This window comes from Moschus berezovskii, chromosome X, assembly GCF_049115385.1.
Source record: "Moschus berezovskii isolate FMDL1 chromosome X, NW_MosBer_1.0, whole genome shotgun sequence".
NCBI lineage: Eukaryota > Metazoa > Chordata > Mammalia > Artiodactyla > Moschidae > Moschus > Moschus berezovskii.
The window spans coordinates 92,727,887-92,753,492 of record NC_142488.1 but is presented as its reverse complement, the minus strand read 5'-3'; the positions used below and the strand labels follow the sequence as shown (position 1 = coordinate 92,753,492).

Sequence of the window (25,606 nt, the reverse complement as noted above, 5' to 3'; positions counted from 1 at the left end):
TCCATGGACAGAGGAACCTGGAGGACTACAGTCCATGGGGTTGCAAAGAGTTGGACACGACTGAGCATTGTGCGCACAGAGCCATTTACTAGCCTTGTGATCTTGGTCTTTTCCTACCCCACTTCTAGCTGGCAAATTGGACACCATTCCTCAGTCAAAACTGACAAAACTTTTTGCAAATGGATAGGCTGCCCCTTTCATCAGATGGCCATGAATGTTGGTATGGCAGAGGGGCAGTCCATCTGCTTAAGGTATAATTCACATTAACCAGTTTCCTGCCCAAGTGCACTGGGAAAGATGATTCCCTTCATATTCTGTGTTGGATGGTTAAGGAAAATTATCTTTGAGTATCTGCTTAACTTGAGAGCTGGTTACTTTCAACCAGGTCTTGACTACAAGGAGTAAGTGAAAGAGGGGGTAGGGAATGGGCCAGGGTGCAATGATATTGAGATATCCCTGGTGACTCCAGTCAAATAGAAAAGAGGCTATGACAGAAACAATTGGCTTTGAGATTTTTTTTTTCCAACTAGGTCACTCCTGGCCTACTACTTGTATGATATTCACATTGTGGGAAATATGGGGTGGCATAAAACATGATCCTAATCTAGCAAGCATGTGAATAGTTCAGAATATTGAACAGAAACAGGTGAGAGGAAATCTACCAACCTAAGAGTGCCATAAAACTATCTTTGATAAAGAGTTCTTAGATATTTGAAGGCAGAGACTGACCATGTATTATTTAATTTTATATCATCTCAACTTCAAGGGAAAAGATCTTGCCCATAGTAGGCACTTGTTATGTTTGTTGAAACAAAGTGGCATACTTGTGCAAGAAACCATAGAAGGTATGAAAATTCAAAATCTAAGGAGATCATTGTTTCCAGAAGCCTGTTTACGAGATACTTATAAAGCAATTAACAGTGTAATTGGGATGTTGCAGTGTATGACAGTACTGAGAGAATAGGGAACTTTGATTTTTTAAAAATTTTGTGTACTACTGAATTTTATAAGCCTTTACTATGTTATACTAAAAAATTACAGGTTTATAGAGCCTTTATAAAGGAAAGGGCAGGGACAGGAAATGGAAGGAAGATAAGGCTAGATCCAGAGGGCAGAAAGAGTGGGGATGATTGAGGAGAAAGGAAAGTTCCCTGTGTATTTGGGAAAGAATTTTACAGGAGGAAAAAATTGTGAGTAGCTGGTTTGAAGACTTTCAGTCAATAAATGAGAAGAGAGGAATTTTAGAAAGCTCTGCTATGTTAAGCAAATGTTGTATTGGCCTATTCTTTGAGAAAATTTACTGAAGTTGTGCATTAATTTTCAAAGGAAAAGATGCACATTATGTGGAAGAGTATGGGGAACTCTCTTCTTTAGCATTACTCCATATTAGCAAATTATCATGGATTATTTAATCCCGTGGACAGAGGAGCCTGGTAGGCTGCTGTCCATAGGGTCACACAGAGATATGCGACTTAGCATATGAAGCAACTTAGCATGCATGCATTCATGCATTGGAGAAGAAAATGGCAACCCACTCCAGTATTCTTGCTTGGAGAATTCCAGGGATGGAGGAGCCTGGTGAGCTGCCATCTATGAAGTCGCACATAGTCGGACACGACTGAAGAGACTTAGCAGCTGCAGCATTTTATTTAAAAAATAGTCAATTGTTTCACTTTGGAAGGTGCACAGAGTTTGTAGTGGAAAGTAACAATGGCAAAGAATTATTTAAGCTACCAAGTCTGAGTGGCTAGGAGCAGTGTAGGATACCACTAGGGATGGAATGGGGAATCCATCTCCTGCAGAGTGGTTGGCTCATTGTTGTTGCAAGAGAAACAAAGTGAGAACCCAGAACTGGGAATTATATGGCTTAAGGAATGGGGATAAATCATTGGCAGATTCATGAAATCCCCAAAATATACTTCACTGACTTTCAGAATTTCATTCACGTTATTCTTGTTGTTTCATTTAATCATCATACCTTTCAGCAAAGGCATAAATAGGATATGACTTCTTGTGTATTATGATATTGTTAACTGTAATAATTAGCTTCAAAAGTCTTTATTTTCTGTTGTTCATGTTTCCTCTGTCTAAAAAATAGAAAATTTATTTGAATTTATTAAATGAATCGGATGCAATTGTTCTTTTCTCACTTTCTGGATTCATGGAACCAATTCTCTTTTCCCTTCTGAAATATATGGATACAGGCAGAGAAAGATTCAAACACAGAACAATTCAAGGTAAAATCCAAAGCAAAAAGTGATGGTTGCCCTCTTTTACCGGAGAAGGCAATGGCAAGCCACTCCAGTACTCTTGCCTAGAAAATCCCATGGATGGAGGAGTCCGGTAGGCTGCAGTCGGTGGGGTCGCTAAGGGTCGGACACGACTGAGTGACTTCACTTTCACTTTCACACATTGGAGAAGGAAATGGCAACCCACTCCAGTGTTCTTGCCTGGAGAATCCCAGGGACGGGGGAGCCTGGTGGGCCTCCATGTGTGGGGTCACACAGAGTCGGACACAACTGAAGTGACTTAGCAGCAGCAGCCCTCTTTTACTGGTGTTGCCTGACACAGCACATTGGCTAATTTTCACAGGCATATAATCATTAAAGTTTCCTTTCATTTTGTTGTTGATTGTGCCTTGATGGAACAAGGATGGATTATGTGTGTTCCTCTTCCCTTTCCATTGTTCTCCTCTCCCACTTTAAGAGAGTTGGGGAAAGAAAGGAAAAACTTGAACTGCAGGGCATTTGATTATTATTCCATATAATGGATTTTTGATGGCTTACAAGGATATATTTAGTGCCATAAAAGAAAAATTTAAAAATAAGAAAAAAGTTGAGACTTGAGCTAAGATATTGAGAATCAAGCAAGTACAGTTGGGCACAACTATATGACTTGCACTATGCTGATCTCTCTATGGAAATAAAAGTGAAATACAAGATTTGGTTTCCACCTTTAAATACTATAACATTTAATTGGGAAATGAGACAAACTTCTAGGAAAAGGCAGTATGGATGAGTGGTTAGCATCTTTGGCTGTGGAGCTAAACTGTCTGGTTTTACATCTTTCTCACTTACAATATCTGTGGCTTTGGACAAGATGTTTAACTTCTCTCTGCTCTGTTTGCTCATTTGTAAACTGAGAATATTAATACCTTACTCACTGAGTGTCTTTGGGGATTAACTTAGAACATCTTAGTCACTTAGCTTAATTTTGTTGTAATGATTTGTGAAGTGGAACACAGCTACATGTTTAACTCCCTATGAACAAATGAAAATAGAGAAAAAGAGATAAGTCAGTGTGCATTTAGAGTAGTCAGGGCTGGTTTCATGATATAGATTACACTTGAGCTAGTCCTTGAAGGGTGAGGCTTTAAATGGGCAAAAGAGGAAAGAGGAACGTAGAGGCATGTCAATCAGGTAGGCAGCAAAACAGAGTATAATGAATGGCAAGACTAGGGGAATTTGTTGTCAAAGGAAATCAATAGTCCAAAAGAACGCTTGTGGGACTTCAGAAAATCAATACTGTGACAGGATTCTGATCAGAAATCTGTGGATATCTTCAGTTTTCATTTTCACAACTGGCATTAAACTTTGATATTTCCATTTTCTTAAGTATTAAAGGATCCTCGTGGGATTATCTTTAACATCAATTCTGGAGTCACAGCCCACAAACAGCCAGCAAGTCTTATCAAAGTGAATGCCACCTATGTTAAAACTAGAGCCACATTTTATTTTTCTTTTGTTGAAGACTTTTTAAAACTTTGCACAACCACATTTTAAATCACACTATTATGCCCAGAAAACAGATCAGCATTTTCCTCAGTAACACATAATACCTGGATCAGTCTTCAGATACACTGTAAGAATTACTATGGTTGTATTGACGCATTTCTCCTCTGAACTGGTATAGCAGAATTTGACTAGCCAGTTAGTCCTAGTACCAGAAGTTGTGATCTTATCCGTAAGGGATTCAGAAGTACTATTGATGAAGCAGAAGGGGAGAAAGTGAAAAAGATTTGCTTCCACTCAGTTGTTCTCAAATGACAAAGGTGACTCCCTTCAGAAAAAGAAATGGTTATTCTGTGTTTTATTTTTACTATTCTCTTGCCTGGTTCCTAGAATAGACATAACATTATAAACCTTAATATTTAATTCCATATAGTTGGAAACCAAGTAAATAACTTTGAAACAAATGAAAATAGCTTTAAATATGAATCTCACATGGATTTAAATCATTTTAAATTGATTACACAGGTTGGCTACTCTACAAATCTACATTTCTAGATCAATAAGGGAATTTTTTAAAATGAAGTCATTTAATATTAAAGTATTAAAAGTTGTCTGTTTATTCTTCCACCTAACAAATTACCAAGAATCATGTGTATTTAATTTTGAACTATTAATTCAATCCAAATGAATTCTTTTGCAACTATATATACACTTGCATACACACACACAGAGTATTTGCTTACTTCAACTCTCTCAACATCTCAATTTGCTGAGTACGAATTGGACTTGCTAGTGGAGTTAGTTAATACCCAAGGTCTTTGTCTTTTCCCATAGGGAACTTTTCAAAAATCCCTTTGTCAAGCCGAGATATGGAAAGCACTGGGTCAAGGAAAGCAGAGCCATAAGCCAAGATCAGCAGAGCCAACATAAGCAACTAGGGGCCAGTGGGACAGAGAGGAATTAGGGTTCAAGGCAAGGTAGTGTTCATAGGCAGGAAATTCATTCTGCAATAAACAGTCAGAGGTTGGAGAGATACACAGGAACTAGGGCTCCAGGCACAGCAGGCAGGCAGACTCAGACATGAAATACCAGGGCTAAGAGACCTTGGAGATAAAGCTAAAATTTACCCAGGGCAGAGGGACTCACATCTTCTTCCTTTTACTGAAAGAACTAATGACTGCTACTTCAGAGCTTGCACTCCAATGCGAGAAATTCTTCCCACCTGAAAAATCCTAACACTCACCATTGTAGGCCAGCTTCTTGAAATATGAGAATGTCAGATCTGAAAAGGTCCTTGGAAATTCTCTTATCATTTTTCAGAAGAAGAAATGGAGGCTATTGGAAGAATGAACTTATAAAAAAAAAAATCACAGAAACTTAGTGAGAAGACCAGGCCTATAACTTTAGTGTCCTGACCCCAATACTCTTCCCATGCTGTGTTTCTACCTTGCCTACACCTTGTGCCCTTGAATCAGAAATATGAATGAGAAAAGTATCTTCAAACACTGAGCCAACCAAACCCTGTTCTAAGGGAATGAAAGAAGTAAAGTAAATAAGGTTTATGGGCATGCTACATAGTCTCAAAGGGAGTTATGTTTATTCACCCTTGATGAAATTCAGTAAAAGAAACTTCTATTGGGATTGAGGCTACTTGATGAGACGGCTTGGTAAATCCTGTAACTGTAAACATTTCCTTTTCCACTGGACTTTGTGTCACTTATCTCTAAGAGCCAATTATAGACCAAAGCAACCTCATTGCTTATACTTTTATTCATGAAAACAGTCTCATCTTTGAGCCCTGCTGCTATGCTATTTGTCTTTAGTATAGACAAATAGCTGTGGGCATCACCTCTAAAAAGATTTCCTTTATATGCATTGTAAAACAAGAAACAGTAGTAAGTTTCTCTCTCTCTCTCTCTCTCTCTCTCACTCATGCACACACATTTTTCACCATTTCCAAATAATTAGTGTAAGGGTACTCGAGGATTTTCTCCCAGTCAATTGTCAATTAGCTTTGGTATCCACTTTCTTTTCTCACAAAATCTTAATTTCTTCAGTTTTCACCAGCTTGGACAACCATCTCCTCTATCTCATCAACTTTTCATCTCCTATTGAATCTTACTGGAAGAAATACATTTTTTCTTCCTGCCTTTAGCTTCATAATAGCTTGCTCTCAACTATAATTTATAATTCATTCCAGTGGTTGTATCAACTCATTAAGAAAATGATGGCAAGAGGGTTCTTCTTTAGAAAGATGTGGGGGAATAGCTGCACAAAACCACTCTGGAATGTCAAGGCTGCTTTCTTTTCCAGATATATAGAAATGGGAAGACAACATTTTCTCTAATAGATTGAACATTGTATTAACATATTAGAAGACATGGATTATTTTTTCATTATTGAAACTGGACATTATTTTACCTCAGGAAATTCAGTTTATTTCTGTCCAATCCATTCACTTTGAGACTGTAATCACAGTGAAATCAAGAACCTGGAACTTTCGTCAATATAGTTTGGGCTACAAATTGTTACTTAGCATATTAGATGATTGATAGGATAGGCCAGTGTGAGCAATGAAGAACTATCTTGTGATTCAACCACACCTGAGCTGTTTTGTGTGTGTATGTATGTGTGTGTAATTTTTCCAAGTGGAGGAATATGTTTTTCTTCAACTCAAGAAAATCACATCCCTAGATTGGTGGTTCTCAACTTTTTCCTTTTTTTAACACAATGGACAGATGACATTCAATATCAGGCACTCTTAATGGGGATTCCCCATATGCAAGTTATGACTCCATTCTTTCTCTTTCACTCAAGAAAAGGCATATTTGAATTCATGGAAGTGTGACATTAATATAATGATAACTTCAGCTCTGCTGTAAGTTGTTGAAATAATTTACAAACTTCAGTGTATTTTAGAACAAACTTCTTAAAATATGTCTCACAAGTGAAAGAACGAGACACATACCCCTATGTTTTGTGTGTTTTAACATTAATCAATGTTAATGTTACAAGCATGTGACTGGAGCATGTGATCAGGACACTCAGCACCTCATGTGCAAATAAGTAAAAGGTGTGTGCCCTAATTACACACACTCTTCTGAAGGAATAAAGCTCTTGAAAGTTGAAGCTACAAGCTTAAGTACACAAAGCACAGCAGGAAGGTGAGTGGCTTTTACAATGGCATCACAAATATCCACTCCTCCTTTCATCTCATCTTGTAAAGGTCAAATCTAAGTGTGAGCCCAGGGAAGAAAGAACTTTCATTCATTTATGTTAGCAGTAACAGGAATAGAAATTTTAGCTTTAAATTCTTGGATGAAAGTAAAATTAACTTGATCATTCAGGTCTAAGATATATTGCTTGCAGGTTTTTGTGGTGGAACTTTATACAACTAGTTAATAGGATAGACTGATGTGGTAAAGAATCATCTCTGGTTCTAAACATAGAGAAATGCTGGTCAAAATAAAACAAAGATTGTACATGCTTAGCTCAGCATGATAGCAAGTAGGGGAAATTCCTAAGCTTTAGGAATGAAAAGGGAACTCAAACCCAGAGAAGGGAGCATAAACTAAAGCTAAATACTGCCTGAAGATATCAGGATCAGAAAAGCACCTTAAAAGTCTAAGGGCTTGAGCTCAGGGTCAGACCATAGAACCAAAGATCTGTGTGAAGTGTGGTGCTAGGACTGAGATCCCAGCAAAATTCTCGAAGCTTGAATGATCTATGAAGCCTGAAACTCTAGTTCCTGAAACAAGAACTAGAAAACTCTGCACAGTGGTCTAGGAAAGTGGCCAGGAAATTTACATTCTATCCAGGGTCATGGCCATGAACAAAGAGACACTCCAGAGAAATCGGAACTCTAAACTTGTACCAAACATAGATGTGGACTTTAAATTCACACAAGCCACATGTGGTGGAAACCCCCAAGCTAAGAAATTAACAGAAACACTATTTCCAAACCAATGAAACTTGTAAGGACTTGGCAGAGGCAAACTTGGAACCACTCTGAGGGAATGCCTCCACAGCCCTCACCACCCAGGGCTTCCAAAGAAAACAATCCTTACTGTAGATGCAAATACAGTAACAAAATTACAAACCTCACAAGAAAATTAATGGCCATACGTGTGTTTCCACTGGCACAGATAAAAAATATTGCATCCCAAGAAATAGAGATAATATGGCAATTTAGGGAGGTTCGGGAGGGGGAACTCATGTACACCCGGGGCAGATTCATGTCAATGTATGGCAAAACCAACCAATATAATATTGTAAAATAATTAGCCTCCAATAAAAATAAAAAAAAGAAAGAAAACAAACAAAAATAAAATAAAAGAGACAGTAAAAGAGGTTTGTTGAAAATCGTTTAAAGAGAAAAACAAAGAATGAAGAACAACTGTGTGGAAAAAGTAGAGCCTTGCTGGTAATCTGTGGCCTTTATAAAACCCATCGTCCATCACAGGATGGGGGGACAGGTAGATCTCAACAAAGAAATTGAAAATCAAATTTTTGCCCTTGAGAAATTCTTAGAAAGTCCAGGAACAGGGGGAGATTAAGATGTGTGGCCAAAATTAAATAGATATTATCATTCCACTCTTACCTGCAATTCTCTCACATTAGATAATTCAGCCTCTGGTTCTTTTAAAGTCGTCCCAGAGCAATTATATGGATTTGAAATGCAAAACATAATCTCTTTGGGCTAGCAGGAGACTCTAGCATAGACAATTCAGTGATTAGGGTGCTGACTTTAGTTTTGAAAACAAAAAGATTGAGATCTCTTAGAACATGTATACGGCTTCAGTTCAGTTCAGTTCAGTCGCTCAGTCGTGTCCGACTCTCCGCGACCCCATGAATCACAGCACACCAGGCCTCCCTGTCCATCACCAACTCCCGGAGTTCACCCAAACTCATGTCCACAGAGTCAGTGATGCCATCCAGCCATCTCATTCTCTGTCATCCCCTTCTCCTCCCGCCCCAAAACTTTCCCAGCATCAGAGTCTTTTCCAGTGAGTCAACTCGTTGCATGAGGTGGCCAAAGTATTGCAGTTTCAGCTTTAGCATCAGTCCCTCCAATGAACACCCAGGATTGATCTCCTTTAGAATGGACTGGTTGGATCTCCTTGCAGTATAAGGGACTCTCAAGAGTCTTCTCCAACACAACAGTTCAAAAGCATCAATTCTTTGGCGATCAGCTTTCTTAATACTGTGTATTGTCCTTCACCTCTTCCTCTTTCTACTCACAGATATGAACTTCCTGAGAACATGGATTTTTTAAACTTTTAACAGCTTTATTTTACATATCATACAATTCACCCATGTATCACTCATTGGCTCTTAGTAAACTTATACATTTGTGTAGCCATCATCACACAGCAACTTTAAAACACTGCCACCATTTCTGAAGAGTTTCTTCCTTTGGGTTTTCAGTCAATCCCTGACCCCGGCCATAAGTAATTACTGATGTGCTTCGGTTTTTATAGTCATGTGTTCTCTAAAAATTTAATATAAATGGAATCATATAATATATAGTCTTTTGTATCTGGCTTCTTTCACTCAGCCTAATGATTTTGAATTTTATTCACATTGTAGGATGTATCAATAGCCATCCACATGTTGATTGAAATTTGAGGTGTTTGGGGCTTTTACAAATAGAGCTGTTATAGGGAGGTAGTTTGAGATAATAATGTAGGAAGATCCTAAATTCATCTCCTCTCACAGGCACATTGACTCTACAGCTACGTATGGAATAGTTTTCTCTGAAAAAGTTGTGAAAGCTAACTAAGGAACTCCTTTATGTTTCACAAATGAGAAAAAGGCAGGCAGGAGATGCTGAGATACAAACTCACCATCAATTCTGGTCCAAGTGTGGCAACTCACAGTAGGGAAGAGAGCTCCCCAACCTGCAGCTTCTTCCCAAAGAGTGACAGATTCATGCCCCATATCAGTCACCACAACTTAAGGTCTTAAGACATGCACCTAAGAGATGAATCCCCATAACATCTGACTTTGAAAACCAACAGGACTTATGTCCCCAAGACCCAAAAGGCTGTGGCAAACTGAGAAACAGCTCTTAAAGCACTCATATGCAGACTCACTCACCCCAGGGCCTAGCAGAGATGCAGCTTTTGAAAAGCATCCAGCCTTTATGTGAGATTTATTTGTTAATCTTAAAGCACCAGTGTTCTAGGTACAGAGGCAGTAGGGTACCATTCTTACACTCTCTTTCCCTGCTAAAACTGAAAGGCACTATCTTTTTTTTTTTCCTTTTCTCAGTGGGTGCCATCTTTGCACTTTCACTCTCCCTGCTCCAGAATACCACTGTCTCCCAGAGGGGAGCTTTCACGTGTGTCTGGTACCCCAGGTTTTACATCTGGTACCTTGCTTTTGGACACTGCTTCCAGTGGATACCTCTACATCACCTGGCTCTGGGGGTCAGTGGGGCTTACACTTGAACGTCCCAAAGGACTGTAACCAATAGAGAAAGAGCTCTTAAACAGCTACCACTCTCAGGGCACAAGAAGACACAATAGACCTAGGAGTTCAATCTTTCCATGAAAGAGGCCTGTTAGTTTATCATCATGGCTGCAGTCTGAGGAGCAGCCTTCTAATTAAACACACCTAAAGACTGACTACAAACCTTTCCAGAGATCTCAGAGGACTAGCACTGTCTTTTCCCTCTCCCTCTTTCACACCCCAGAGCACCAGTATCTTTCAGAGGGGAATTCTTTCTTGTATCTGGTTTCCCAGATTTTACATCTGCTGCTTTGGTTTTTGCAGCTGTTGCCAGGAAATGCCCCTTGATCATCCGACTCTGGGAGTTAGAGAACTTGCAACCCTGAATCCCATGGGACTATAACAATTGAAGAGAGGATTATTGACAGACTACCACCCCCAGAGCATTGAACAGACAACAGACTGGAACACATCCCGTCGTTCAGTGGAAAAGGCATACTTGCTATGCTGGGGCTTCAGCTTCAGGTTTGGCTCACACCTAAAGGCTCTGGAGGTATTCCCAGGGAATGCAGGCTAGGGAACACCATCTATGTGCTCTCCCTCTGCCTCAGTCCAGCTCATTCATGTCTCCCAGTAAGGAGCTTATAGATTCATCTGGAACCCCAGGTTTCCCCAGCAGATACCACCAGATTACCTGACTCTGGTGGCTAGCAGGAATTACACTTGTGGATCCACAGGACTGTTATATACACATACTTTAAAAGTGGCTACTTGAGAGTCTGAGTTCCAATTAGTCTGAATCTAAGTGATAACTATGGTCTTCCCCTTTGGGACACTGACAAGACTTGGCACATCCAAAATTACTAGGAGCCATTAAAAATGATGAAGGTGAAAGAGGAGAGTGAAAAACCTGGCTTAAAACTCAACATTCCAAAAACTAAGATCATGGCATCTGGTCCCAACACTTCATGGCAAATAGATGGGGAAACAATGAAAAGCATGACAGACTTTATTTTCTTGGTCTCCAAAATCACTGTGGACAGTGACTGCAGCCATGAAATTAAAAGACACTTGCTCCTTGGAAGAAAAGCTATGACAAACCTGGATAGCATATTAATAAATCAGAGACATTACTTTGCCAACAAAGGTCAAAGCTATGACTTGCCATAGTCAAAGCTATGGTTTTTCCAGCAGTCATGTACTGATGTGGGAGTTGAACCATAAAGAAGGCTTAGCATTGAAGAATTGATACTTTCAAACTGTGATGTTGGAGAAGACTCTTGAGAGACCCTTGGACTGCAAGGAGATCAAACCAATCAATCCTAAAGGAAATCAACCCTGAATATTCATCGGAAGGACTGATGCTGAAGCTCCAATACTTTGCCCACCTGATGTGAAGAGCCAACTCATTGGAAAAGACTCTGATGCTGGGAAAGATTGAAGGCAGGAGGAGAAGGGGACAACAGAGGATGAGGTAGTTGGATGGCATCACTGACTCAGTGGACATGAGTTTGAGCAAAGTTCAGTAGTTGGTGAAGGACATTGAAGCCTGGTGTGCTGCAGTCCAAGGGGTGGCAGAGTCGGATATGACTGAGCGACTGAGTGACTGACAATTAAAAATATAAAATATAACAATTAAAAATATAATAGACTGCTTGGACAAGTAAAAGGTTTGAGAGACAAATAAAAACTAGGGCAAGATGAACAACAAGGTTCATATCCTACATGAGGCCACCACTTCAAGACTGGAAGCAGTGGTTGTTCTATCTACTGCATAGAAATCAACACAAAGGGTGAAGGAAAAGAAATAAACAGAAGAATATGTTTCAAGCAAAAAAACAAAATAAAATCTCAGAAAAAATAATAAAATGGAGATAAGTAATTTACCTGATAAAAAATTCAAAGTAATGGTCATAAAAATACTCACCAAATTTGGGAGAAGAATTGGTAAGTACAAGATGAGAACCTTAACAAAGAGATAAAGAATGTAAGAAGTACCAAACAGAAGTCACAGAGCTGAAGAATACAGTAACTGAAGTGAAAAATACACTCCAGTTCAGTTCAGTTCAGTTGCTCAGTCGTGTCCGACTCTTTGCGACCCCATGAATCACAGCACGCCAGGCCTCCCTGTCCATCACCAACTCCCGGAGTTCACTCAAACTCATGTCCATCGAGTCGGTGATGCCATCCAGCCATCTCATTCTTTGTCATCCCCGTCTCCTCCCACCCCCAATCCTTCCTAGCATCACAGTCTGTTCCAGTGAGTCAACTCATCGCATGAGGTGGCCAAAGTATTGGAGTTTCAGCTTCAGCATCAGTCCTTCCAATGAACACCCAGGACTGATCTCCTTTAGAATGGACTGGTTGGATCTCCTTGCAGTCCAAGGGACTCTCAAGAGTCTTCTCCAGCACCACAGTTCAAAAGCATCAATTCTTCAGCAGGGTTCAATAGCAGACTAGATGAAACAAAGAAAGGATAAGTGATCCTGAATACAAGGCAGTAGAGCTCATCCAATCAAAGCAGCAAATAGAAAAAGAATTGGGAAAAAGTGAAGATAAGTTTAAGACATTTATGTGATAACATCAAATAGGCTAACATTTTGCATCATAAGGAGTCCCAGAAGAATGAGAGAAAAGGCCACACAAATTATTTGAATAAATAATGACTAAAAATTTCCCTAACTTGGGAAAAATAACACTGATATGAGTATTTGAGTACAAGCCTTTATATAGACATAGGCTTTCATATGGAGTGGTTGGATTACATACAGAGGTTCAAATTGCTAAGAAGCTATAGATTAATTTTAACTTCCTAGAATTTTATATAAATAGAATCACAAAACATGTACCCTTTTGTTTGGCCTCTTTAACTTAGTATAATTGTTTTGAAATTTTGAAACTCATTTGTTGTGGTATTTATCAGTAGTTTATCCTTTTCATACTTGATAAATATTTTTTGTATGGATATACCAGAGTATCCTTTCATCTATTCTTTCAAACATTTGGACTGTTTCCAGCTTTTGGCTATCACAAATAAAGCTGTTATGAACATCCATCTCTAAGTCTTTGTATGAAAATATGTTTTGTTAACTAGTCTAGACTTAATCAACTGATAGAGAAATTGCCAGTAATACAGACTGAACCTAAAATGGAGATATGTCTAAAGCCATTACCTTGTGAATAGCACAAAACACTGAGAAAGAGTTATTTTTATGTTGATAGTCTTCAACCTAATGTAAAATCCTCTTTAGATAAAAATATGAGTTGATCATCTCTACTAGTAGGGACTATAGTACCATAGGAATGATTTTGAAAACATCTGGAGGCAAAACAATACAGGAGAAATGGAAATGGTAGATAGGAGTTTGCAAATGCACATAAGCCAAATTTTAGAAAAGTCTGGAGAGACTCTGTTTCAGGTAATTTGCTCAATCAATGCTGCGATCCCTCCCAGGCCTTTTGAGAGAAGAGGTGCCCACAACCTGGCACATATTGATTCTCACTATCAGGCACAAGAGCTGATCATTTTGGGACTCTCCTCAAAGTATTGTGTATGATAATTGGACTGTTTTCCTCTTTTGGCTGTTAACAGAGGCTTCAGGATATTTGTTCAGCATTTGAAGAATCTAGGCTGCTGAAATGTGTCTCTTGCATTTATTTAATAAAAACCTGTCTGGTGGGAGAGTAAAAATATTACCAGGAGAAATCGCTGCAATAGTCAGTACCCATTGTGTAGTATCAAGGAAAGGGCAGATACTGTCATTTTTGATAGACCACTTCAAGGAGGCACCTTTTTGCACATTGCTATAATTTTCTTTTTCTATTAAAATCAAACCAGGCCTGAGTACCCACATGCTGTGCTGTGTGCTGTATTTGGTCACTCAGTCATGTCCAACTCTTTGTGAGTCCATGGACTTTAGCCTGCCAGGATCCTCTGTCCATGTGGATTCTCCAGGCAAGAATACTGGAGTGGGTTGCCATGCCCTCCTCCAGGGGATCTTCCCAACCCAGGGATTGAACCCACCCAGGTCTCCCACACTGCAGGCAGACTCTTTACTGTCTGAGCCACCAGGGAAGCTGAAGAATACTAGAGTGGGTAAGCTGTCCCTTCTCCGGGGGATCTTCCCACCCAGGATTCGAACTGGGTGCAGGTGGATACCCACAAAAAAAAAAAAAAGGTATTTTATTTGATATATTCTTTCAACATAGCCCAAAGGAATGACAACTAGAGTTTATTTGTATAAATGTATATTCTGGTAGTTTTAGCAACTAGGATCCTTACAATAATGCTTATCAGTATCTGGATCTTTTGCTATCTACTGTGACATTCTGTAATAACTTCAATTTCATGGAAATGAAGAACAATAAGTCATTAAAAAAGACCCTATGTTCAGATTTAGAGAAGAAAGACCCTGCTTGGATGAATCATACCTACTCTAGAATCCAGGAAATATTTATAGACTATTGATAAGAAAAGAGTAGTCCCCCTTAGAACTCATAAATAAGAGGACAAGAGACTGACAGGGTCAAATACTAATAAACAGTTCAGTTCAGTCGCTCAGTCGTGTCCGACTCTTTGCGACCCCATGAATCACAGAACGCCAGGCCTCCCTGTCCATCACCAACTCCCGGAGTTCACTCAAACTCATGTCCATCGAATCGGTGATGCCATCCAGCCATCTCACTCTCTGTCGTCCCCTTCTCCTCCTGCCCCCAATCCCTCCCAGAATCAGAGTCTTTTCCAGTGAGTCAACTCTTCGCATGAGTTGGCTCTAATTTGACACACAGAATTATGTCTCAAACTTTACTTGTTGAAAGACCAAGCCTTGGAAAGAAAACACAACCATGATAAATTTGGATGGGACTTTCGAATTTACCAAGTATTTTTGTAAAGATTATCTTATCTGAACCTCCAAAGTATTATTACCACTCTTATGACATATATGAGAAATCAGTTTGTAAAAAGTTTGGTAATCTACCCAGGGCCATATAGTCTAATTTTTAATGATAGATCCAAACAAGGATTCAAATCTATTAGCTCTACAAGGCTGTCTTCTATTTTTCACACAAGCTTGTATCACAAAACACATGTTCAAAGCAACAATTAATAATCTTGTTTTAGATTTGTGTTAGACATATATTAATATAAGAGACTGTTGATATAAAAGCTTTTGACAATAATTGAATAATCCCAAAGTCCATGACATGTCATTTTGCTGAGAGAGAAGTCTGCATTATAAAAAGATCAATATTTGGTAACAGTCACTTATAATGCTTAAGTCCAGCCTATCACCCAGCATCCGTATATCTATGAGGTTTTCTCAATTTCCTCTTTGTCACAGTGTAGACACTAACTCCAATTGAAACTGTTTCTTGGTGTAAGTGGTCCTCAAAGCAAGCCATCTGCTAGTCATGATTAAATAGCAAGGTTTTCAGAAAGTAATGGTTCTTGGAACGTGGAAGTTTTGGATCAATTTAAGAATAGAAAGGAAAAATTGTCCATATCTCAGAGTGATTGTGGGAACAACTTTACCATGTACTCTTCAAGGAAAAATATTCTTGAAATTGCTTCATCTAATGTTCCAACCAGGGCAAAAATTGCATGCTATAGAGAAAGTGATATATTATGATTTATGAGTTGGGGGATTCCTTTGTCAGGAATGTCAAGATTGTGCTCTCTATACCATTCTTCCCTTACTTATCTACTTTGTAAGAAGTAAATAAAATCAATGCAAGCAAAAAATAATTGCTTATATAGTTGATGATACATTTACAATTAAAACATTTTTAGCTATAATCAAAAAAACATAGTAAAAAGCTACAGTACTGCCTAGAATTATTTAAGTACTATAGGTGACAGAAAGAGATTGAAGATATGGTTAGACTGAGTTTTTGCTCCATGTACTTTCTATACATATTTTTATAATTATAAAATTCTTCTTTGATTTGCAGTATCCAATTTTTCTTAGAATATGCAATAATCAGAACTGACAAAATTTCCCTATTCAGTCTTAGAAATAGTGGATAGTCCATGTTTCTCAATCAAAAATTAACTCATACTTTGATTAATGTTAACTTCAAAGGCAAGTCCAAGTAAGCAGTTATTAATATTCTCAAAAAAGGAAAATAAAAGAGGATTCTTTCTATTTGATTTTTTCATGTTAGTTCATAACAGGGAAGCAGTAAAAATCAGCAGTTCTAAAAACTTGGTAACTTTCTTTACTTTCTCATTTTTGATAATATATTGACTTTTAAAATTTCCCAGAAGCCCTTGTAACCATTTAAAAATTTTCTCATTTACAGTGAGTGATAAGATGATTGGAAGAAGAGTTGAAAATGGGTCACTTCTGAGTTTTCCTTTGGATGTTAAATGGTCCTTTTCTGTCTCCCAGTGATAACCAGAGCCATTTGCTAATGTTTTTTCTCTCTGTCATTCTCAGGTAAGCCTCTGAACATCCCTTGCAAAGCATTCTTTGGATTCAGTGGAGAGTCCGGACCAATGATCTACTGGATGAAAGGGGAGAAGTTTATTGAGGAACTGGCAGGTCACATTAGAGAAGGTGAAATAAGGTACAGAACTTGAATTGCTTACTTTTCCATGCTGTTTTTTAGTTAAGCAATGGAACATCCTAGAAGAGCTTCTGCCTAGCATTTTAATTGCAACTCCAAATCATTCCATTTTCTAAAAGCTGATCTAGTGAAGAGAGTAAGGCTGCCTGCCTTAAGAAATGCAAATATATAAGTTTCCAATATGAGGAAGTTTTCTCAGGTTCTAAGAATATGCCATGAGTTATAATGATTCACTCAAAGCTGCCTAAGCAAATTCCTTTAAGGTTTCAAAGCTTAGACCACTGTTTCTCCAGTCCCAGCAAAGATCCAAACTTTATAGGTGACTTCAGACCACAGGGAAAATACTCATTTATTCCCTGGGAAAAGACAACTTTCATATGTCATAGGTGCAAAGCTGTGGTGGCAGTAATAAGCTAGTACTCGTCAAAATAACTGTTGACTCTTGTTGAATAGTGTTTATTTTTTCCCAGTACCCACTGCTCATCCTGAAAGTGACTTTCAGGTTAACACGTCCCTCAACCTCTTTTCACTCTCCTCTTACACAGATAACTCCCTGGTGTATAGGCATCTATTCTACTGGTTTTCTAATCCTATGTATATGATCACATTTGTACAATTTGTAAGAGGTAATTTTTTCTACTTCACTCAATCTGTGGGGTTACCCTTTGATTTCAGCGATGGTGACATATACTTTTCTCAATTCAATAGGAGTTGGGATTCCACCCCTATTAAGAATCACGAAATGGAAAGTAAATCAGTATTTTAGTGCAGCTAATGTTAAAATGTGTTTTTTCCACTTTGCTTGTTGAATATATAGCAGTGTAAAACAAAAAATATGCATTATATTATTTACTATCATTTATATTATTAATTTATAATAACTGCCATGACAGTTTCTCTTCATGTGTCTACCCAATAACCTCTCTAGGGATTCATAACTTTGAGGGTCTGTTAATCCCCTGAGAATCTATGCAAAAATATTATTTCTAGGGGAAAAAAAGTACATGAAAATGTACCTGACACTATTAGTCACCAGGGAAAAGTAAATCAAAACCATATGATAACATTTCATACTCACCAGGATGGTTAAAATCAAAATGTCAGATTACAACAAGTGCTGGCAAAGATGCCAAGAAATTGGAACCCTCGTACACTGCTGGTGGGAATGTAAAATGCTGCACTTTCTGAAATTCCTCAAATTATTAAACAAACAGTTATCAACAATTCTCATCCTAGATATAACTAAGAGAAATCAAAACATATATCCACAAAAAAACTTGTATATAAAGTGAGTAGCCATTCCCTTTTCCAGGGAATCTTCCCAACCCAGAGATCGAACCCAGGTCTCCTGCATTGCAGCCAGATTCTTTATCATTTGAGCCACCAGGGAAGCCCATATAAGTAGTCACAGTAGCATTATTCATAATAGAGAATAGGTGGAAATAGCGTGAAGAGGAACTCAAAAGCCTCTTGATGAAAGTGAAAGAGGAGAGTGAAAAGGTTGGCTTGAAGCTCAACATTCAGAAAACAAAGATCATGGCATCTGGTCCCATCACTTCATGGGAAATAGATGGAAAAACAGTGGAAACAGTGTCAGACTTTATTTTTTTGGGCTCCAAAATCACCGCAGATGGTGATTGCAGCCATGAAATTAAAAGACGCTTGCTCATTGGAAGGAAAGTTATGACCAACCTTGATAGTATATTAAAAAGCAGAGACATTACTTTGCCAACCAAGGTCCATCTAGTCAAGGCAATGGTTTTTCCCGTGGTCATGTATGGATGTGAGAGTTGGACTGTGAAGAAAGCTGATCGCCGAAGAATCGATGCTTTTGAACTGTGGTGTTGGAGAAGACTCTTGAGAGTCCCTTATACTGCAAGGAGATCCAACCAGTCCATTCTAGAGGAGATCAATCCTGGATGTTCATTGGAGGGACTGATGCTAAAGCTGAAACTGCAATACTTTGGCCACCTCATGCGATGAGTTGACTGACTGGAAAAGACTCTGATGCTGGGAAAGGTTGGGGGCGGGAGGAGAAGGGGACGACCGAGAATGAGATGGCTGGATGGCATCACCAACTCTGTGGACATGAGTTTGAGTGGACTCCGGGAGTTGGTGATGGACAGGGAGGCCTGGCGTGCTGTGATTCATGGGGTCGCAGAGAGTCGGACACGACTGAGCGATTGAACTGAACTGAACTGAGCCTAAATGACCATTAACTGATGCATAGATAAATAAAATTTGGTATATTCACGGAGTGGAATAGTGTTGCACATATAAAGGAATGAATGAAGTAGTTATACACACTACAACATGGATGAAACTTGAAAACATTCTCAGTGAAAGTAGTGATAAAAGACCACATATTATATGATTTCATTTATATGAAATATCTAGAATAGGCCAATCTATAGAGATCAAAATACATCAGTGTTTGCTTAGGCCTGGGGGAACAGAGTAATAAGGGTAAAAACTAAAGGGTATGGGTAGGTTTTGGTGTGATGGATACCATATTGTAACCTAAAATGTACTGTTTTAAAGTGTACAATTCAGTGACATTTAATACATTCACAATGTTCATGCCTGGAAAATTCCATGGACAGAGGAACCTGGAAGGCTGCAGTCCATCGGACTGCAAAGAGTCAGACACCACTTAACAATTGAGGACAACATTGTGCAACCACCACCATGCTACTGTTCCAGAAATTTTTCATCACCCCAAGAGAAATCTCTATACCCTTTGAGTCTGAGGCTTCTTTTTGAGATGATAAAGATGTTACAAAATTGACTGTGGCGATGTTTGCATATATCTTTGAATGTACTAAAAAAAAAACAGTGAATTGTACATTTTAAATGGATGAATTGTATGGTATGTAATTAATATCTCAATAAATCTGTTTTTTTATAAACATTTCTATAAATTGCCTGACACAAAATAGATGTTCAGAAAAAAAAATAATGTGCTACTTACAAATACTTCTAATCATTCAGTTCAGTTCAGTCACTCAGTCGTGTCCAACTCTTTGCAACCCCATGAATGGCAGCATGCCAGGCCTCCCTGTCCATCACCAACTCTTGGAGTCCACCCAAACCCATGCCCATTGTGTCGGTGATGCCATCCAACCATCTCATCCTCTGTCGTCCCCTTCTCCTCCTGCCCCCAATCCCTCCCAGCATTGGTTCAGTTCAGTTCAGTCACTTAGTCATGTCCGACTCTTTGCGACCCCATGAACCACAGCATGCCAGACCTCCCTGTCCATCACCAACTCCTGGAGTCTACCCAAACCCATGTCCATCGAGTCGATGGTGCCATTCAACCATCTCATCCTCTGTGGTCCCCTTCTCCTCCTGCCCTCAATCTTTCCCAGCATCAGGGTCTTTTCCAATGAGTCAGCTCTTTGCATAAGGTGGCCATAGTATTGGAGTTTCAGCCTCAACATCAGTCCTTTCCAATGAACACCCAGGACTGATCTCCTTTAGGATTGACAGGTTGGATCTCCTTGCAGTCCAAGGGACTCTCAAGAGTCCTCCAACACCACAGTTCAAAAGCATCAATTCTTTGGCACTCAGCTTTCTTTATAATCCAACTCTCACATCCATACATGACCACTAGAAAAACCATAGCCTTGACTAGACGGACCTTTGTTGGCAAAGTAATGTCTCTGATTTTTAATATGCTGCCTAGGTTGGTCATAACTGTCCTTCCACGGAGCAAGCGTCTTTTAATTTCATAGCTGCAATCACCATCTGCAGTGATTTTGGAGCCCAGAAAAATAAAGTCTGACAGTTTCCACTGTTTCCCCATCTATTTGCCATGAAGTGATGGGACCAGATGCCATGATCTTATTTTTCTGAATGTTGAGCTTTAAGCCAACTTTTTCACTCTCCTCTTTCACTTTCATCAAGAGGCTCTTTAGTTCTTCACTTTCTGCCATAAGGGTGGTGTCATCTGCACATCTGAGGTTATTGATATTTCTCCCGGCAACCTTGATTCCAGCTTGTACTAGATGTACTCTGCATATAAGTTAAGTAATCAGGGTGACAATATACAACCTTGACGTCCTATTCCTATTTGGAATCAGTCATGTTGTTCCATGTCCAGTTCTAACTGTTGCTTCCTGACCTGCATACATTTAATCTTTAAGGTTCTTAATAAGTAGTACTTTATTAGACAATTTCAACTTAAGGTTTATGAAATTAATGCAAATGAATTTATTTTAAATTATTCCAGAAGATACATGTTTAAAATCATTCTCGTATATTTGCCTATAGAAGACTTTAATGGTCACTCTTCATTTTTCAGAGAAAGAAACTGGTCCTCAAAGAGCCAGTAGTATATAGAATGGTACAAAGTAGCAAATTTTCCACTACCAAAAATCACAGAGCTATGTTTCATGATCAAGGGTAGTAGTTATATGAGCCTAAGATAACTCTTTCCCATGTCCCATACATGACTAGTTGGACTTTTAAAAAAATAAACAGATTTATTGGCTCATAATTGACATACAGTAAACACACAGTTTAGAGTACATAATCTGTAAGGACTGATTGATAAATGTATCTACCTATGAAACCATCACCATGATCAAGATATTGAACATATAAATTACCCAGAAGTTTCCTGGTACCCCTTAGTAATGCCACTATTCTTTCAAAACACTCATCTTTCTGTCACTATCAATCAGTTTGCATTTTATAGTCTTATATAAACAGAATCATGTTGTATGTATTCTTTTTTTATCTGGGTTATTTCCCTAAAAATGACTATTTTGAGATTTATCTGTGTTGTTACATGTATCAGTAGTTCACTATTTTTATTGCTCAATAGTATTTTGTTATATGGATATAAAAGTTTGTTTATCCATTCACTTGTTGATGGACATTTGGGTTGTTTCCAGTTTGAGGTCTGTTACAGATAAAGCTGCTCTGGACATACATGTTTGTGTCTTTATTTGCATATATATTTCATTTATTCTTCGATAAATATCTAGACATATAATTGATGACTTAGTAGGTATACATTTAACCGTATTAGTTCTTTCTAAGCTTTTTTTTTAGAAAAACATTTTTAAGAATAATTTTAGTTTTACAGAAAAACTATAAAGATAGTGTCCTATTCTGTCCAGGTGCTATAAATTTCACAGATTGAGTGGGTTAAAAACATTAATTTATCATAGTTCTAGAGACTGGGAAGTCCAAAATCAAGGCACCAGCACATTCAGTGGCTGATGAGGGCCCACTTCTTGGTTGAGAGATGGTCGTTTTCATACTGTATTCTCACTGGTCCTCGCATGGCAAGAGAGGCCAGAGAGCTCTCTGAAGTGTCTTTTATAAGGGCACTAATCTTAATTCATTACAGTCTCTGTTCGCTCAGTGGTAAAATATCTGCCTGCCAATCAGGAGACACAGGTTTGATTCCTGGGTCAGGAAGATCCCCTGGAGAAGGAAATAACAACCCATTCCAGTATTCTTGCTGGATAATCCCATGGACAGAGGAACCAGATGGGCTACAGTCCATGGGGTAGCATAAGAGTAGGATACGACTCGGCAACTTAGCAATAACAAAAAAATCTAATTCATTAGAGTACCTTTCTCATGAACTAAGCACCTCCCCAGAGACCCACCTTCTAGTACCATCCCATTAGGGGGTTAGAATTTCAACAAATGAATTGGGGAAGGAAGAATAAACATTCAGTTTATAGCAGATCATATAGAAAGTTTGTACATACCCCCAATACCCAGTTGTTCTTGTTATTAGCATCTTACATTACTGTGGTATTTTTGTTAAAATTAAAGAACCAAAATTGATACGTGATTATTAACTAAAGTTAATATTTCTTTCAAATGTCCTTAGTTTTTACTTGTGCATGCTCAGTCATGTCCAACTCTCTGCATCTCCATGGACTGTAGCCCGCCAGGATCCTCTGTCCATGGGATTTCCTAGGCAAGAATACTGGAGTGGGTTGCCATTTCCTTCTCCAAGAGATCTTCCTGATCCAGGGATTGAACCCATATCTCCTGCATAGGCAGGTGGATTCTTTACCACTAAGCCACCTGGGCAGCCTTCTATCCTTTTTTTCTCCTGGATCATCTAACTTTTTAAGAATCTGCCAAACTATACTCGAACGTGGTTATACCACTTCACAAAAGAAAAGTTAGACCATGCTGTTGCTCTAACAGCAAATAACTAGAGTGGTGGGAGACAAAGCACACATATGTGAAACAGTTTAATCCAGTCTTAGCCATTATATTAAGTGCAAAATTAATCAACCAGGTATTAAGTGCTATAGGAAGTCAACCTTTCTGGACTTGCAAAACGTTAATTGTTTATTTGATTCTGTTACATCCTCTTTTCCACCATCTGCAACCCTTCCTGTAACAAAGGGTACATACCTATATTTTCAGGGGAGGAAAGTAACATGGAATTTGTTTTGAAAATTTCACAAAACCTTACTAGCTAACTAGAGAAATGCAAACAAAGAGGCAGGGAATCCTGGCCAAGAGAAATACACAGTCGGCCATTTTGTAATATTAATTATATGATCTATGATCTATTTGGGAACTTGTGTGGGTGTGGGAATTCCTTCAGGCTATGGCCATTTATGCTAACACACAAGTTAATTACTAGATTCTGTCTTCTGGCTTCCAAAACCAATGTCCTTGAAAGAAGATTATTATACCACATGGTGGATTGGAACAAATCTGGTAGCTTTATCAAACGTAGTTGCTAATCATACCATTTAGTTCCACCAAGAAAAGATCTGCATTCTTTCATAGCCCACGTATATTCTCCAAAGGGAACAGTTCTGACAGCAGAATGCTGAAGATGTTAAGTAGAAGATTCCCCTCAAAAGAACTTCTGCAAGCAAAATTTCTTTCTGGATGCATGGTTCTCCCTCAGGATATTGTATTTGCTTCATATTTTAATAGAATCACAGCTCTTGTGTTGTGCACATATGTCAGAAGTGCACTACCCACTAGATCTAAGAAGTGGGAATGTAAATAAATTGCTTTCAAGCAGTTAACTTATGGAGAAGCTTCCACCGAGGCAATGGATCTGGCAAGACTAACCACACTGCCTAGGTTCTCCATGGCCTGGGCAACAGCTTGAACTTTAAGTGTGTGTTGTACACTTTTTATCTCTTAGTATTGCCCCAGAGGAGTAGAAGACTTTGAAGAAAAAAAAAATCTACCTAACGAAAAAGTTTGGATATTTATCAAAGTCTTGATGAAATAGTGTTACTCAGACTATAGTCAGTGCAGCCTCTTTATTCAGCAGTTCCCTTGTAGTTTGACTAGCATATTTGATCAAATCCTGACCAGGATTTTGGAGTTCTCACTGTTCTCTGGGTTACTCTGGCCACCATAGTTACTTGTATCTCCTTACTTGCAACCTATTACCAGAGAGTCAAACTCCACTCTAAGCATACAGATTCCCCTTTATCTCCTGTTAGGCAGAAATTGGCATAGCCCTAACAAAGTCTATGATGTTGCTAAGAGACTGAGCCCTAAGACAATTTGAACCTAAATGTAGTATCAAATCACAACTGCCAGCCTATCAAACTACATTACAGCATTTCCACAGACTCTAAAAGATGTCATCTGTAGGGATGTTAAGGGAATTTTGCATGTGCAGTAGCATAAACTGCAACTGTGAAAATTTGGTTATTTTTACCTACCATTTTATTCATTTATTTTTCTTTATTTTTTTAATTAAAATTTTTTTTGTGTTTTAATTGGAGGCTAATTATAATATTAAGTCCTTGCAACAAGCTGTTCTCTACAAGCTCCATGTTTATTTAGATAAATCAAATAATTATTTGGAGGAGAGCCAGTAGAAACTATCATTAGGAGAGTACTTCCTAATTTCTGTCCCTCTGTTTAAAGTTAATGGGAACAGCTTGTGAAGTAGGATAAGAGAGTTCATGAAAAGGAGTAGTCTTTGGGTATGAGCATTCCAGCAAGGGCATCCCAGTTGCACACCTTTGCATAACTTCCTTTTCATTAATCTTACCAGAGACTTGAGAATTTAAAAAAAAATTCAGCGAGGTATATATTCCACAGTTCTAATAAAAAAATGCCAGAGAAATTGAACTAATCCTATTAAACAAGAAATAATAGTCTTTAAGCTTCCCTGCAGGGTTGTGAATTGCATCTGATTGTCAATGGAGACTGCGTGAATTTCACTGCAATTGCTTTGCCCCAATGGAGAGTAATTTTCGATTATAAATTTCACTTTACAAATCTCCCTATCAATAGCCAATGTTCTTCCCCCAGGCAATACTATAAAACAAGTTTACCAAATCTTTTATAATTCTTGACCTGAAAAACATATTCAATTTATCTTAAGGCTTTTCAGACAAGATTGTTAAAATGCAAATAATATAATTTACTTTCAATTCTTAAAAGGCTATAAGTTGAATATGGGCTTTGTTTGTAAGTTCTGTTTTTTTCACTCGTGCTTCTACCACTGTCCAGCCTTCTGTTTCCATCCTTTTTTAACCTTAATGTATACATTTCTTGAGTGAGTCAAATACTCTTTAACAAAGGAGGGAATGTAATACAGGTATGAAAGGATTTTATTCTTAAAATAGAGTTCAGTTCAGTCAGTTCAGTTACTCAGTCGTGTCCGACTCTCCGCGACCCCATGAATCACAGCACGCCAGGCCTCCCTGTCCATCACCAACTCCCGGAGTTCACTCAAACTCATGTCCATAGAGTCGGTGATACCATCCAGCCATCTCATTCTCTGTCGTCTCCTTCTCCTCCCGCCCCCAACCTTTCCCAGCATCAGAGTCTTTTCCAGTGAGTCAACTCATCGCATGAGGTGGCCAAAGTATTGCAGTTTCAGC

At 38.5% G+C, this 25,606-nt stretch overlaps 1 protein-coding gene across 1 annotated transcript in view; it reads left to right on the top strand.

The window, feature by feature from the left end:
- Positions 1-25,606, top strand: part of IL1RAPL2 (interleukin 1 receptor accessory protein like 2) — a 625,896-nt gene that overhangs the window by 556,464 nt on the left and 43,826 nt on the right. The window contains exon 5 of the mRNA XM_055437631.2: positions 16,625-16,754. Within this exon, the coding sequence (XP_055293606.1) occupies positions 16,625-16,754 (130 nt within the window). The remainder of the gene's footprint in view (positions 1-16,624; positions 16,755-25,606) is intronic.